Here is a 16250-nt window from a genome sequence, read left to right as displayed (position 1 = left end):
TTAGAAAACCACACATTTTGATAATGAATCTGCTCTTAAGATAATCTTAAGAAGGATTAAATTTTTCCTACATTGCTAGGTTATTTCTTGATAAGGAAAGACGCATCTAAGCATTTCATTTTTGTCTGTTGCATGGTTTCTCAATTTCCGTGGCTTACACTTCACATCACTCAACATCACTCCACATCTCTCCCTCTCTCTTTCTCTCTCTCTCTTCATCAGTATTTGTTATAGTTTCTGTGTATATGTTTTATTTTGTTGTGTCTGGGGAGGGTCATATTGTTTTAATGCCTTAATACCTAACACACTCACTGGTTCAATTTCCACTCATTATTATTATTATTTCTTTTTGTGTGCATGTCAGTGGCACATAAAAAGCACCATTTGAACATGGTTGATGCCAGTGCCGCCTGACTGGCTCCCGTGCCAGTGGCACGTAAAAAGCACCCACTGCACACATGCCTGAAAAGCATATATAAAAGAATATGTATATATATATATATATATATATATATATATATATATATATATATACCTGTGTGTGTGTAGATATTTATGTAGATATATATAATTATATTTAAAAGAGAAAAACTTCAAAAAAATGTGTTTTTTCTTCATGTATAGACTGCACTTTGAAGTGCTCAAGATATTCAAATGTGAGGTGTTGGATGAATATAAAAATGAGAATTAAGTTCAGCAAATCAATTCACATATAACAATATATGCATTCAACTGTTGACCCAATAAATTTTTAAAAACATATTTAATACATCAAACCTATTAAAAGTATACAGACATATCATCATCATCATCGTTTAACGTCCGCTTTCCATGCTAGCATGGGTTGGACGATTTGACTGAGGACTGGTGAAACCGGATGGCAACACCAGGCTCCAATCTAATTTGGCAGAGTTTCTACAGCTGGATGCCCTTCCTAACGCCAACCACTCAGAGAGTGTAGTGGGTGCTTTTACATGTCACCCGCACGAAAACGGTCACGCTCGAAATGGTGTCTTTTATGTGCCACCCGCACAAGCCAGTCCAGGGGCACTGGCAACGATCTCACTCGAAAATCCTACGGGAGCCAGTCAGGCGGTACTGGCAACGGCCACGCTCAAAATGGCACATCTCATGTGCCACCCGCACAAGAGCCAGTCCAGGGGCACTGGCAACGATCTTACTTGGCTTGCCGGGTCTTCTCACGCACAGCACATTTCCAAAGGTCTCGGTCATATAAATATAATAAAAATACAGAGATTTATCAGTGCATTAATATTATATATAAATACATAAAAAATATATCAGAAATATAAATACATATATAGACCGACTTACACAATAAGAACGATACCATGGAGTTAGATAGAAAGTTAAGAGTCCAGAAAACTATAAAAATTTAAAGATTTGAGTATTAAGTATATATATATATATATATATATATATATATATATTTATATATATATATATATATATATATATATATAGGCCAGCATTTGCCCTGATTGAGACCCTAGTCTGTTGCAGGATGACCCATTTACAGCTGAGTGGACTGGGGCAAAGCGAAATGAAGGGTTTTGCTCATTTGATATACATATGCATTCGACGGGCTTCCGTCTACCTAATCCACTCACAAGGTACAGGTCAGTTCGAGGCTTTAGTAGAAGACACTTGCCCAGTGTGCGATGCAGTGGGACTGAACCCAGGAGCATCTGGTTGGGGAGCAAACTTCTTACCACACAGCCATGCCTGCGTCTATTGTTTCTAATTTGACAATAACAATTCATAGGTCAAAGGGGCATGCAATGTCAACTAAATAGCATTTGTGTTGCACCATGTCCACTATTGTCCGGTCTGTTATGCTCTAGCACTTGATATCTGTTTGGATTGGGAAATCCCAGAGGGTTTTGCTAGTCTCCAACTCCACCACTCTCTACAGTTTATGCTCATACCATGTCTTGCTTCACTCTAACCCCCACTTTTTGCACAGTTTCCAATATAGCACTTTCACTAACTGGTTGTGATGCCATAACTTGCGGCAAGTCTAGGGCATTCGTTCATGATATGGGCAACAGTTTCATCCACCCCATTGCAAATGTGGTACAGCAGAGAAACTGGTTCATTCCTAAGGTTGTCCCTCCATAAATTAACATGAGATTTCAATGGAAGGTTTTAATTTAGATCACTTTAAAACCAGAGATTTGTTTCATAGACCCACGGTTAGTCACAACAGTTCTGTATCAAGACAGGTTAAATGGATTGACTTAACATTCCAACTGTTATATTCACAAACAAACAACTTCTCATAAGATTAATCAATAGTGTGTGTATGGTTGTTACTTGGTAAGGTGATTTATAGCACCATAAATTGGAATATTAAATCTGCAGGTCACACCCAAGCATTCCAGTTGCTCCAATGATCACCTGCATGCCATAGGTTTTTGGCCCAGAGACAATCTAGTCAAAAGGGAGCTAAACAACAGCAAACACAGCCTGTCAACTCACCCAGGCTTTGTTTGGGTAAAGGAGGTGATTTGGTTGCTGTTTCTAGCAGCCTGGTTGACTCACTCATTGTTGGCTGGGGTAACGTCCTGTTTAATGGTAATCTATATTATGTCTGTTGCTAAGAAACTGTTTTCTAGGTGTATTATGGTGGCAGCAGTGGTGGTGGATTGAAGAGGGGTGGTGGTGAAATAGTAGGGTGGTGGTGGTGGTGGTGGTGAAATGGTAGGGTGGTGTTGGTGTTGGCACTAGTGATAGCATTGGTGGCATAGCAGAGTAGGGGGATAGTTGTAGTGGTCATCTTTCTGAGAGTGCTGAAAAATTCCTGGTTTTGGACAAAAGAAAATACAAGTGTGGATCTATTAATTATGATTCTATTCAACACATTCCCTTCTCACATTCACACACTTATTGCAACGGTCCTTCAGTTTTTCTAAGCCATGTAAAAGAACGCGGAATGTTGAGCCTCCAACCAGGCATTTCGTGATACCCTTAAGGCCAGGAACTTTCCAGCAACCACTTAACAGAATGTGACACCAACAGCAGTGGGGCCACCAAGTACCTTGGAAGACAAAGACCCCCTGGGAATGGAACAGAGGAAGGTGGCTTTGTTTGTGCTGGATGAGAGATTAAAGCATAACAGAGCCATAGGGACAAGGGTCTTACAATGGAGGAGATACTTGCTTACCCCAGGAGGAAAAGAAAGAAAAGGCAAAAGTGATAGAGGTCAGGAGACAAACAGAGTGCAAAAAAGAGAAATGGTGTTGGAATGCAATATGAAGTAATTGAGAATCACAATTCAATGATTTCTCCCTGCTCTATATCACAATTTATGCAATGACACCCCCATACAGAGTATCACAGATCAGGCAGTAAGTTAGCTCAAGCAACGACAACAACAGTGATGGTGACCTAATCTGTGTGTTTGTGTGTTGGATGACCTAAATTTGATCACTGTAAAGGTAGGAGAAAGAAACCAAAAAAGGAAATACCTGTAATTTTCCATGATGAGGTAAAGATATTCAGGTAAAAATAAAAAATGCAAAATAAAATAGTTTCTGTTGTTGGAAATGTCAGATTAATGAGAGATAAAAAGAAGATAAGAGATTTAATGATTCAATCCCCATGCGTGTGTGTGTGAGGAGAAAAGCAACACCCTAATGTCATCAGTTCAACGTATATAGATTGGTTGTTGGGTGACACTAATTAAACATACATATCGAAATGTATATAAATATACATGCGCGCGTGTATGAGTGAATATATCTCTGTAAGTGTGTGCGTATGTATACATTATATGCTACATATTATCTATATAAATATATATATATATATATATATACTGATTTATTTGTTTCTGTTATTTGACTGGAGCACTGCCTTTTAGTCGAAGAAATCGATCCCAGGCCTTATTCTTTGTAAGCTTGGTACTTATTCTATCAGTCTCTTATTGCAGGGGCCCTTCAGTTTTTCTAAGCCCTGTAAAAGAACTGGGAAGGTTGGGAGCCTCCGACCAGGCCTTTCATGATACCCTTAAAGCCAGAAACTTTTCAGCACCCCCTCGTATTTGTTGATATGCATACATTTATATTTAGTTATTATACTTACAGACACCCATACATATGCAAGTAGATGTGCATGCGCGTGCACACATCTGCATGTGTGCACACATGCATGGTTATCTTGTGTGACAGTTCTACAAATAAGAACAGCTTTAATTAGATGGTTTACCATTGCAGATTCTCATCTTCGCGATTCTTGCTATGAAAGACTTCAAACCAATCATGTTATTAATACTCTGCCAGAAGAGGGTGCTTCACAGGCAACAAGCCTAAAGCCATTTTTTTTCTGCAATACACATCTCAGAGAATCAGTTTTAGAGTTCTACATTTTATAATTAAACAGACAAGACTGTTGAGTGGGCAGTGATACTGAAGTCTGCAGCTGAATAATGTGCTGCAGTTAACAGTGCCCAACTTGTAAGTCCTGGGTTCAAATCTAGCCAGATCCAAATTGATTTTTATCAAGGGTATATTATCTTTTAGCTTTTACTTGTTTCAGTCACTGGACTGCAACCATGCTGGAGTGATGCCTTGAAGGGTTTTATTCAAACAAATTGTCTCCAGTACATATTCTGGTACGTATTCCATCACTTTCTTTTATTGAACTGCTAAGTTAGAAGGACGTAAGCAAACCAACACTGGTTGTCAAGCAGTGTGAGGGTGGATGGAGCGGGAGCAAATACAGACATAAAGACACACATCCACCCACACATTTCATGGGTTTCCTTCAGTTTCTGCTGACCAAATTCACTCACAAAGAATTGCTCAGCCCAAGTACCCATCGCTGGTTGACCATCGCTCAGGGATACAGAAATAGAAAAACAGACAAGTAGATGGAGATAGACAAGTAGATGGAGATAGACAGGCAGATGAATAGAATGAGAAAGACAGATAGAAAGATGAACAGAGAGAGAGAGAGAGAGACTGACAGACAGATGGGTAGAAAGAGAAAGAAAGTTCTAGATAGAAAGACAGAGATAGAGAGTGATATATATAAAAAGACATACAGAGGAAGAGAGAGAGAGAGATAGATAGAATGATATACAGAGGAAGAGAGACAGACAGACGGCTAGACAGTCTGACAGATGAATAGAAAGAGAAAGAGAGTGACAGAAAGACAGAAAAAGAGTGAGAGGTAAACACAAGGGAAGAGAAAAAAAATAACAAATAAAACTACAGACAGGCAGACAGAGAGACAGAGAAAGTGAGAGACGGACAGATGGACACGGAGACAGTGGCCTGGTTTGATAATAACAGGAAACTGCCGAAGGATATAACAAAATAACCACAATTCTTTTCCCAATTTCGAGTCCGATTTTTATCTTTGAACATTCCAGGTTTTTCCAGGGTTTCTCTTGTCTTCAAAACGGAAAGAAAACCGTAAAATTAATTCGTTCTGGATTTTCTTTTTTCTTTTCTTTTCTTTTTTTCATAGTATTTATTTAATCTTCTCACCCTTGGTTAGCAAAAGTGACACATGGCTGGGGGGTTGAACTGACAAGACTACGGCAAGAATATTTTACCCAAGGGGCCACACGTTTGCATTGAGTCTGGGACTTCACGGTTAAGAAGTGAATTTTCTTAAAATCTGGTGTGTGTGTGTGCATGCATGCATGTGTGTCTGCACATGTGCGTATATGTGCATGTGTGTGCACGTGTGTATGTATAGTGTGTGCGTGTGTATGTGCATGCATGCGTGTGCGTATGTGTATGTATGTGTATGCACATGTGTGGGTGTGTTAGTGAGTGGATGTGTACATGTGCATGTTTGTGTGGTAAGAAACTTTCTCCCCAACTACATCATCATCACTGTTTAACATCCATTTTCCATCCTGGCATGGGTTGGATGGTTTGACTGGGGACTGGCAAGCCAGGAGGCTGCACCAGGCTCCAGTCTGATCTGGTAATGTTTCGATTAGATCGACCCCAGTATGCAACTAGTACTTAATTCATTAACCCTGAAAGGATGAAAGACAAAGTTGAACTCAGAACATAGCAACAGACGAAAATACTGCTAAGCATTTCGCCCAGCATGCTAACAATTCTGCCAGCCTGCCACCCTAAGAATAATAATAATCATCATCATCATCATCATCGTTTAACGTCCGCTTTCCATGCTAGCATGGGTTGGACGATTTGACTGAGGACTGGTGAAACCGGATGGCAACACCAGGCTCCAGTCTGATTTGGCAGAGTTTCTACAGCTGGATGCCCTTCCTAACGCCAACCACTCAGAGAGTGTAGTGGGTGCTTTTACGTGTCACCCGCACGAAAACGGCCACGCTCGAAATGGTGTCTTTTATGTGCCACCCGCACAAGCCAGTCCAGGGGCACTGGCAACGATCTCGCTCGAAAATCCTACAGGAGCCAGTCAGGCGGTACTGGCAACGGCCACGCTCAAAATGGTGCATCTCATGTGCCACCCGCACAAGAACCAGTCCAGGGGCACTGGCAACGATCTTACTTGGCTTGCCGGGTCTTCTCACGCACAGCCCATTTCCAAAATAATAATAATAATAATAATGATGATGATAAAAATAATAATAACCTCCATATGTTAGATTAGTTCTGCCTGAGTGATTTAGCAAAATGCTCCAGTTGAGTCGTTAGAGTCTCTGGAGTGCTGCCGATTGAGGTCACAGCATCTGACACCCCATTGTCCTGTTGAGATATGAAATATGTTGTTTTACTACTTTCAGTCTGACTTGTAATTGACTGGAGGAGTGCACACGGCTACACAACAGTGCTGCTGCTCTTGCACACACAACACACACACACACACACACATATACGCACACACACATATACGACGGGCTTCTTCTAGTTTCCGTTTCCCAAATCCACTCACAGGACTTTGGTTGGCCTGAGGCTATAGTAGAAAACACTTGCACAAAGTGCCATGCAGTGGGACTGAACCCGGGACCATGTGGTTGGTAAGCAAGCTACTTACCACACAGCCACTCCTGTGCCTATACATATATATATGTGTGTGTGTGTGTGTGTGTGTGTGAATTTATATATATATAGTATCTAATGGCAGACAGTGTGATAAATCATTTAAATGAAATTTATAGATTATGATATATGACTGATATGATGCATCAGCTTATTTCATTTTGTGAATAAGTACACACACACACACACACACACACACACACACACACACACACACACACACACACACACACACACACACACACACACACACACACACACATAAACACACTCACACACACCTGCACATGTCACTTTCTCTCTCTCTCTCTCCAGTGTGTGGTCGTCACAGCCAGGGACTACGGAGAGACTCACATTCATTGATGACTAACAAGACATCAGATTCCGGAGGTGGTGGGGGGGGGGGGAGAGGCTGGCGATGGCTTTCACTCCAAACATTCATTGCTTTGATGTCAGCGGCAGAGAAAGAGAAAGAAAAAGAGAGCAGACTTTCATTGAAAGAAATTTTGCTGTTAACATGTACTAAAACAGCAACAACAACAGCAGGACAACAACAACAATGACAATAACAACAAAAGCAGTAACAGTGACGACAACAACAACATGAAGATAATAGCAAGTTATAACAACAAAAACAACAATAATGACAACTGAGGATTCAGTTGTTGAATCAACTGAATTACCTGCTCTTGAATTAATTTGTAACTGGTTGAGTATTCCAGTCTCATGTGAATAGGAGAGGGAGTCCAGCATGGCCACAGTCTAATGACTGAAACATGTAAAAGATAAAATATAGAAATATGTGTCTCGGCAACCAACAACTGATGCAGGTATTTTTATTCCATGCTTCAGCAACTCTGAGTGTGAAAAAATATTTCCGAAAGTGACGGAAGCTGTGCTGTTTTCTGACTTTGAACTCATCACTTTCATTTCATGTCCCCTTTCCATGTCAGTGTGCATCGGATACTTTGAAAGGATCCAGTGGCTCAGAGAATCCCATCTTGCTCCAGGGTCTCAGTTTTGACATGGCTTCTACAACTGGTTGTCCCCTTCCTAACACCAACTACTTTACAGAGTGGACTGGCTGCTATTTCTGTAGCAACCTGTGCACTAATGAGCTCACCATGTATTTTTAATTTATTTTTAATTTATTTCTGCTATTTTGTTTGTGTTATTCTCTCTATTCTCAGCGACGAATTAAGACACAGAGACTGTAACTGGATCAGACACATCCTCTGACAAGATCAAAAAAGCAATTGTATGGTGGCACTAAAGTGGAACCCTGAGGGGAAAAGAGCAGCAGGCTGCCCTAAAACCACATGACAAGGAAAGGAGACAAGAAGGATGGAAAAGCTGGATAAAGACCTGGACAGTGGCAGAAAACAGAGCTGGCTGGAGAGATCATGTTACGGCCTTATGTGCCTCATAGTATAGAAGGAACTAACTATTCTCCTTATTTATGAACCATTCTGAGGATTTAGAATTTTAAAATCTAAATTTAAAATGGAATGATGTTTTAAAAGTGTTTTTGAATTTGGTTTGCAAGAATTTTAATATAAAACAACATATCGAAGAAAATATTGCTATATCATATTAAAGTCTATAAACACACTTATCGGTTGTTGCTTGTCTATATCTTTCTTTTTTTCCCTAAAATATTTTTCACTACACAAACACTGGTCTTCTCAGCAAGCATATATTTTCAACATATATTGTCAGTGGATATATATTTTCAATGGGTTTACATTTTCAATGGGTATTCACTTTCAACGGGTATATATTTTTAAATGGTTTATATTTCAATAGATATATATTTGCAATGAGCATCTATTTTCGTTCTTTATTCTTTTATACATTTCACCCCTAAGGCTGTGGCCATGCTGGAGCAATTTTTAATGCAATGATGACAACAAAGACAATGACGTCGATGATGTGCCCACTCTGGCCAGATGAATTTCCAGACATTTTAACAGCACCACTTCTTCCCCACCATTGCAACTTAAACTTAGTTCCTGGTTCTTAGAAGTATGAAGAAAACAACAACAACAAAAAGAACAAAGAAAAGAAAGAAGAAAGAAAGAAGCAAACAAACAAAAACGAAAGAAAGAAAGTGAAAAGGAAGAAACACAGAAAGCAGATGTTCTGTTGGGAATTGTGTCCTTCAGATTTTGGTTTCAGGTGCCAAAGAGTCTGCATAAAGTGAAACGGTGTGAATCATTGGTAGAATCGCTGAAGAAGAGAAAATGTTTTATTAGTCAATGTGTTTGATTAGTCACACGGCTGAATACTATTCTTTTGTTTCTCACCTCATATTTTTTTTTATTAATTTGTTAGATGCAAACTGAAAGAAACCTGTTGGTTCCCAACCAAATGGCACCTTGGGCAAGTGTCTTCTACTATAGCCTCTGTGTTTGTCCTCCCCACCAACATTGCTTGACAACCAATGCTGGTGTGTTTACGTCCCTGTAACTTAGCGGTTCGGCAAAACAGACCGATAGGATAAGTATTAGGCTTACAAAGAATAAGGCGGTGCTCCAGTATGGCTGCAGTCAAATGACTGAAACAAGTAAAAGAATAAAAGAATATTGGAGCTGCTGTCAGGCTCGAAGTGATCCAGAAGACGGCATCATTGGGTACAGCTCGCATTCTAAGGAGAGTACTGTCTCTTTGAGTCAGAGGAGAAGAAGGCACTGCTTGAAACCTTTGGTGATTTGTTATTGCCTGCTTTCAAGTAAAGAACAACCGCTAATTAAGAATTATCCGAGAGTCTTTCAGAATAGACAAAATAATAATTAATAGGATAATGGTTTTTTTACACATACTAAGATATTATTTTAGTTCTAGATTCACAAAAAAGAAAAAAAAAAGAAAAAAAAAGGGAAAGAAATAAAGCACCAATGCAGTGTTGAATAGAATACACATATTTATGAAGAACTAAAATGTCAAATGCGTGGGAGAAATTTAAACAAAAAGGTAGTGAAAGAGTGGACTTACTTGCTAACTAACAATGTTGTATGTTTACTCCAACTAATGGTGGTGGTGGTGGTCATGCCAGCACAATGTTAACAGCCACAAAACTAATTGTCCACTCACTTGACTGACTTAATCCTCATCATCATTTTAACATTCATTTTTTTTTGCCATGTTTGCATCGGTCAATCAGAATTTGTTTTGAGGCAGATTTCCAAAGGCTGGAAGCCATTTCTGTCCTGGATCCTTGTTGAGGACCAGGGTTGGAGAGGATAAAATTTTCTTTGTTGAAATTGAAAGTGAGACTTTATTTATTTATTTTTTTTTTACATTGAACGATGATGACAATGATGATATTTACCTATAGACCCCTTTGATTTCTGTCGTAATAGGACGGACCTCATAACCATTTGATGTTTAAAAAACCCTTTTATATTTATTATAATTAAATTTTACTAGGAATTGTATAAAAAATTGTTAAAATATTTTGTATCTTGTAGAAAAGTGTACCCAGTTTATTGCACATAAATTTTAATAACAAAATGTAATATGGATCCCCAAGGGTCATGTGGGTCCTGGCAGAGACCCACTGGTTTGGAATGTCTCCATTGGTTACATGGTCTTGGTAGTTCATTTGCAGAATCCTTCTTGAGTATCTTTGATGAAACACAACTAGCTTTCTGATTATTTTCTCAGTGTTCTTCAACTGTTGGTAGAACCAGGCAAATATGGAGCCATTTTGCTGGACAAAGAGGTCATTAAAGCACTCATTAGAGAGAAACCAGTCAAAGAACACATCACTTTGTTCATGATACTTGAATACAGTGGAGTTGATTTATTTGACTATGGTCCTCTGTTCTTGTTACTTCCCTTCTCTTCTTATGTGACAACCAGTAGCAGCAGCAGCCATTGGTCTTCTGCCCAACTAAAAAGAAATCTTTATCAATAAACATGGTTCTATTTACTTAGGACTCGAAAACTGCTTAATCAATTTCTGTGAAATTTTATGTGAAGATATTTAATTTGTTTTTTGTCGTGTCATGTTATGTCTGATGATAAAGTTGGAATCTTGTTGCTTTCTGCTTGTCACACTTTGATGTATATCTTCAGATAATGGGCAAGGTCCACCATGGTAGACTCTTTCTTCATTCCTCAGAAGACCTGAATTTATTAACCCTTTAGCATTTAAACTGACCACCTCTGGCTAAAATATTCTACCTCTTTTATGTTCAAACTCGACTGATCCAATCTCTCACACCTACTCTACAATGTTATAACAAAAATAAATCAATCACATCATTGAAACTTTCTTTCTCACCCACAAACATGTGGTGCCACAAAAAAAATGTACCCAATGTATCATGTGAAGTTATAGAGTGAGAAGAACTTTCAGTCTTGTCAAAAACATGGCTACTCCTCTAGAGTTGGTGCCATGATAAAATTAACCCAGCACAGCCTGTTAAATGGTTAAATATCTTCACATAAAGGCAATCAAGTGTATGCTAGAAGAAAATGTGTAAGGTGCAGTCCCCCAACTGTATCCATGAAGACAGTTACTCCAAATATGAACTGATTTAGACTGTCAAACCCTGTAAACCTGTACCAGATGTAAGCTAATGATGATGTTGTCCATATTGGATGGCTTTTCTCTAGAAATCTCTCACAGGAACTGTAGATTTTTTTTTTACCTCAATTTGGTTATGGTCCAAAGGAAGGGACCTTGCTTTTGGTCCAATAAGATATGAAAGGGAAGATGCTACTAGAATAGTGAGATGAACTTCTTTTACACCTCAAATGATAACAAGAAAACGTGGAAGGTTGGTGAGTAAAGCTAAGGTCACAAAATTGATAAGAAGTGAGGTGGGTAGGTGGGTGTGTGTGAAGAGAAGAGACGAAGCGAGGGGAGAGGAATCGAGAGAGGGAGGGGAAGAGAAAGACGGGAGTAAAGGAATGAGAAATAGAGAGAGAGAGAGAGAGATCGTGTAATTAAAGAATTTAATGAACTATCTAAGCAAAACCTGTCTACTACAATCTGTGGAATATGAATATAGTCAGGTTGACTAAATAAATAACGATATTTGTCACATGATCCCTGAACAACTTTTTTGAGATTTGTTTTTCTACTCGATTGTTCAATGTAATAAAAATGTTTTAATTATTTAATAATCTTTGCGTGGCATTGAGTAAACAGTTGAGAGACAGGTCGGATTCTTCAGCCAGCTCTTCGGTTCTGTGATCATAAACGAAGGTGTAAATTTCGGAACTATTTAAAATATGTTACAGAAAATACATAATGATTACAGTATCTGTCCAAAATTATATGCAGTCGATGATGGCAAAAACGAGGAAAAAAAAAAATAGAAATGCCAAGACGACTCTGAAGAGGAGAGGAAAAAAAAAACCCTCGCCGGGTTGTACCAAAGTTTGTAAAGCTTTTAAACTATTATTGAAGAAGCAGAAAAAAACCTAGTTTTATTGATATGAGTTAGCTTTTGTATTATTGTAGCACTTGCTTTCGTTGGTGCTTGTTATTGTTGCAGTTATTGTTTGCAACGATGACGATAAAACCAGGAAGTGCTGTGTTTTTTTGCCTGTAAAATGATGGAATAAGTGCAGGAGACAAGTGAAAAGTTCAGACAACCTTGCGCTTGGCGAGGGTTACATCCGGTGACGTCATACATCCCGAACCTTTCCCAACGTTTCCACTCATCCGTTGTTTTTCTCTCTTAATATGTAATGCCGAAATGCTATCTTGTCATTTGTCGCAGCTAGTATGTTAGTGGAGTGGAACCGAGCGATTTTTTACTCTCAGCTGACCCCCGAAACTCAAGGCTGATATATTTTTGTGTCTGAAGGTTTTTTGGAAGCCACGGCGCATGCCTCAGGCTGCCATATTGAACGAGAAAAGCAATTCGGAATATCAGAAAAAAGGCGAATTAGGATAAATAAAATGTCCGAATTGAAACGATTTCCTCTCTCAGCTTGACATTACCTGGTCGGGTAAGTAGCATAAGGCTTCATTGTTTCATTCTACATAAATCAAAGCTGCATATATTAAAAGAAACTAATATAAATGTCGATTTCTCGGCGATGGTGTGCGTGCGTGTGTGTGTGTGTGTGTCTCATAGACACACCACACTGACACAAGAAAGAAGTGGTCGGTCGTCTTAATCAAAGTAGATCTCATTTATTTCCCACATAAACGTTTAACAACAACGATCAACCGAAAACAAAATGCTCATATTTCACGTATATATCACTTCTATACCGTTCTAGAAATCTGCAATGGAAAATAACTGCTTGGCATTCATACTGTGTTTGTGTCTCTTTACTCTCAACCCAACATCACAACACATTAACCTGGCTTTTTATTTCCCGACCATACTTCGCCCCTCTTTTATTTTTCCATCCCTTCTTTTATATATTCCTATAAATCAACTCCTTCCCATGATTTAATTCGATATTTTCCTGCTTATCCACTGCCCTATACTCTTTCATTTCTCAGCATAACCTCGTCTATGTACCAGGCGCCTTTACAAAATGAGGCGATCTCTTTTATGTTAGAGAAAAATTATAGGTCACATTTTTCCTATAGCTCTTGTCGTTCACTACTTTTTCCTATTCATTATTATTCACTTAAAAAAACTCCCCCAAAACCCCAAAACCCCACAATCAAATTCCATTTCCAAAAGACTGCTCCACAATTTCATCCTCTTCACATTTAACTGTCATCATCATCCTTATCTTCATTTTACTTTTTCCTTCATCTAAAATACCTTCCTTGTATAATTTCTAATTTTTTTCTCTGATCGCTGGCTTCTACACAATATTCTCTTGCTTTATTAGTTCTTATATGGTACAGTCAATCACCTGGAATTTTTCTAACATCACATCAATGATTCTACAAACTATATTTGTCAGCTTTTACTTGACCATTTTACAGAATCACACACACACACACACACACACACACACAAACACACAGCAACATTTAAAAGCCAACAACAGAAGCTATAATGTACATTATATATATATATATATATATATATATATATATATACACACACACACACACACATACATACATTTATAATCATACATGCATATATAGATAATCATGGTTGTATAAAGAGGTGGGGGGGGGGCGTTCATGATGATGGTGGTAATAATTGGTCTGGGCATTGGTCTGTGGTGTATCGCTGCTTTTTATTTATCATCTTATCCCGACCCACTTTTTGTTCATTAACATCAATGGACGGGGTCGAGAAATATTGTCCAGTCTGTCTACTATTTATTCATCGCTGCACACACACTATATATATATAGTTTGCGAAGAGTGTGTAGATGTAATGTGCATATATATATTTAATATGTATGTGAATGAAAGGAAAAAATGCTGTAGAGTCAATGAAAGGTGTGTATGTATGTATGTATATATATAAATATCCATATACACATAGATGTGTATGTATATATTTGTATATATTAATATGCATGTGATTGAAGGGGGAAAATGCTGTAGTGAATGAAAAGTGTGTGTACACATACATACATAAATATATATATATATATATGTGTTGTGTATGTATGTTCAGGTTTGATAAACGCAATCAGTGACTGGTTTAATTAGATTAAGTATGAAAAGAAAGAAAAAAAAGTTACTTTTTCTCCCTCCAGTAAACATGAATATATATATATGTATATATATATATACACACACACACACAAAGTACCCAGGCTTACAAAGCAGATCTAGTGTGTGTGTGTGTGCATGCACAGTTCTTTTTTGTGCATATTCTTCTGTTATTACTATAAATGATGTATCTTGTAGTCTAGTGTAAGGTATTTATTTTTTGTAAATTGTTATATGTAACGAAAATATTAAACAATGCAACACTTAAGATCACACACACGTTTATATGCATGTAGGTGTATATATATATATATATGTATACACATACGTGTGTGTGTAGTTTACTTAGGTGGTGTGCACGCACCATAGACAATCCTCAGTCATCTCTCTCTCTCCCTTTCTCTCTCTCCCTTTCTCTCTCTCCATGGCGTGACAATCCACTCACAGACCCACACCACAGCATGCTGGACATGTTTCAAACATCCCAAATGCTGACGCCCATTATTCATTCACTCACACACACAATATTTTTTTATTCACTGGTATTTCTATCACTTTGCCTCATTCTCCTCTTCTATTTTGTCACTTCTCGGTTTGAATTTTTTTTTTCCACCACTCCATATAGCTTTATCTCTGTTGTGAACGAACGAGTGATTTTACTTCATTGTCATCTGCTACGTTCTGAGAGTTCAAATTACACCGAGGTCGACTTTGCCTTGCATCCTTTCGGAGGGTCGATAAATGAAGCACCAGCGAAATGCTGGGAGGGGGGGGGTATAATCGACTCGCCCCCGCCCCAAATTTCAGGCTTTAGTAGAAACGATTATTTTATTTATCTAGTTCAGATAACTTCCTGGCCAGTCTGTGTGTGTGTGTATATATATATATATATATATATATATATATACACACACACACACAGACATATAATGAATGCTGCAGTATGTTTTGGTAGTGTGTGTGTGTGTATGTATGCTTTTGTTTTTCGTTGTTGACACATATACACACAAACACATATACATGTATAAATGTGTGTATGATGTATATTATATACACGGATATGTAGCTATGTGTGCACATGTATGTGGCTGGAGTGTAGGTTTCTTTACACACAACATTCCCCTTCCCCTCGAAAATCAGCGTATATGTTGCACCAGTTTAAAGATTGATTTATACTATTCGAGGCTAATATTACTCAATTTGTAAACTGCGATCCGGTTTCGATACCCTGTTACATACAATCTTCACTTACATCGCTAACGCCTTTTGTTTTTCTTTTTTCTTCCTCTTCGCCCCTGAATAGCATTATTGATAAACATGACACACACATTCATTTAATTTTATCTTCTTTTTTTCAACTATAAATGTTATCGCTCGTCATCATGTCTGAAAGTGTCAGTTTCCGGCGAACCGGTTTCGACTCGTAGTTGCGAAACAACACGTCATTTCCCTCTCCTAAGGGTCACTAATGCTTTTGGAAACGTCACAATATTATTATCATTATTATTATTATTATTATTATTATTATTATTATTGGTTTTCTCTCTTCACATGAAAGGAAGTCCTTACAATTCATGCCATCTCCATAACTATCATTAGTCATAAATTTCTGGAGAAATTTTCACCAATTC

The 16250-nt window shown here is 38.2% G+C and overlaps 2 protein-coding genes across 13 annotated transcripts in view; both read left to right on the top strand.

Annotated features, from left to right (window-relative positions):
* The window catches only part of LOC106875841 (phosphatidylinositol-3,5-bisphosphate 3-phosphatase MTMR4), a 113614-nt gene extending 104983 nt beyond the window's left edge, over nucleotides 1-8631 (top strand). For 5 of the 7 annotated variants that reach the window (XM_089342679.1, XM_089342677.1, XM_089342684.1 and 2 more), the window contains 2 exons: nucleotides 4561-4636; nucleotides 8207-8631. In XM_089342679.1, the coding sequence (XP_089198805.1) occupies nucleotides 4561-4596 (36 nt within the window). In that variant the 3' untranslated portion in view covers nucleotides 4597-4636; nucleotides 8207-8631. The remainder of the gene's footprint in view (nucleotides 1-4560; nucleotides 4637-8206) is intronic. The other 2 variants (XM_089342680.1, XM_089342686.1) reach the window with 1 other exon arrangement.
* Nucleotides 8632-11960: 3329 nt separating this feature from the next.
* Nucleotides 11961-16250, top strand: part of LOC106875840 (serine/threonine-protein kinase TAO1) — an 83909-nt gene continuing 79619 nt past the window's right edge. For 2 of the 6 annotated variants that reach the window (XM_089342692.1, XM_089342690.1), the window contains exon 1: nucleotides 12176-12986. The gene's annotated coding sequence lies outside the window, so the exon portion shown is untranslated. Of the gene's footprint in view, nucleotides 12987-16250 lie in introns of all 6 variants that reach the window. The other 4 variants (XM_089342688.1, XM_089342691.1, XM_089342695.1 and 1 more) reach the window with 4 other exon arrangements.

Source organism: Octopus bimaculoides, chromosome 26 (genome assembly GCF_046866305.1).
Source record: "Octopus bimaculoides isolate indiv1 chromosome 26, ASM4686630v1, whole genome shotgun sequence".
Classification (NCBI taxonomy): Eukaryota; Metazoa; Mollusca; class Cephalopoda; order Octopoda; family Octopodidae; genus Octopus; species Octopus bimaculoides.
This window is presented reverse-complemented; position numbering and strand designations above follow the sequence as displayed.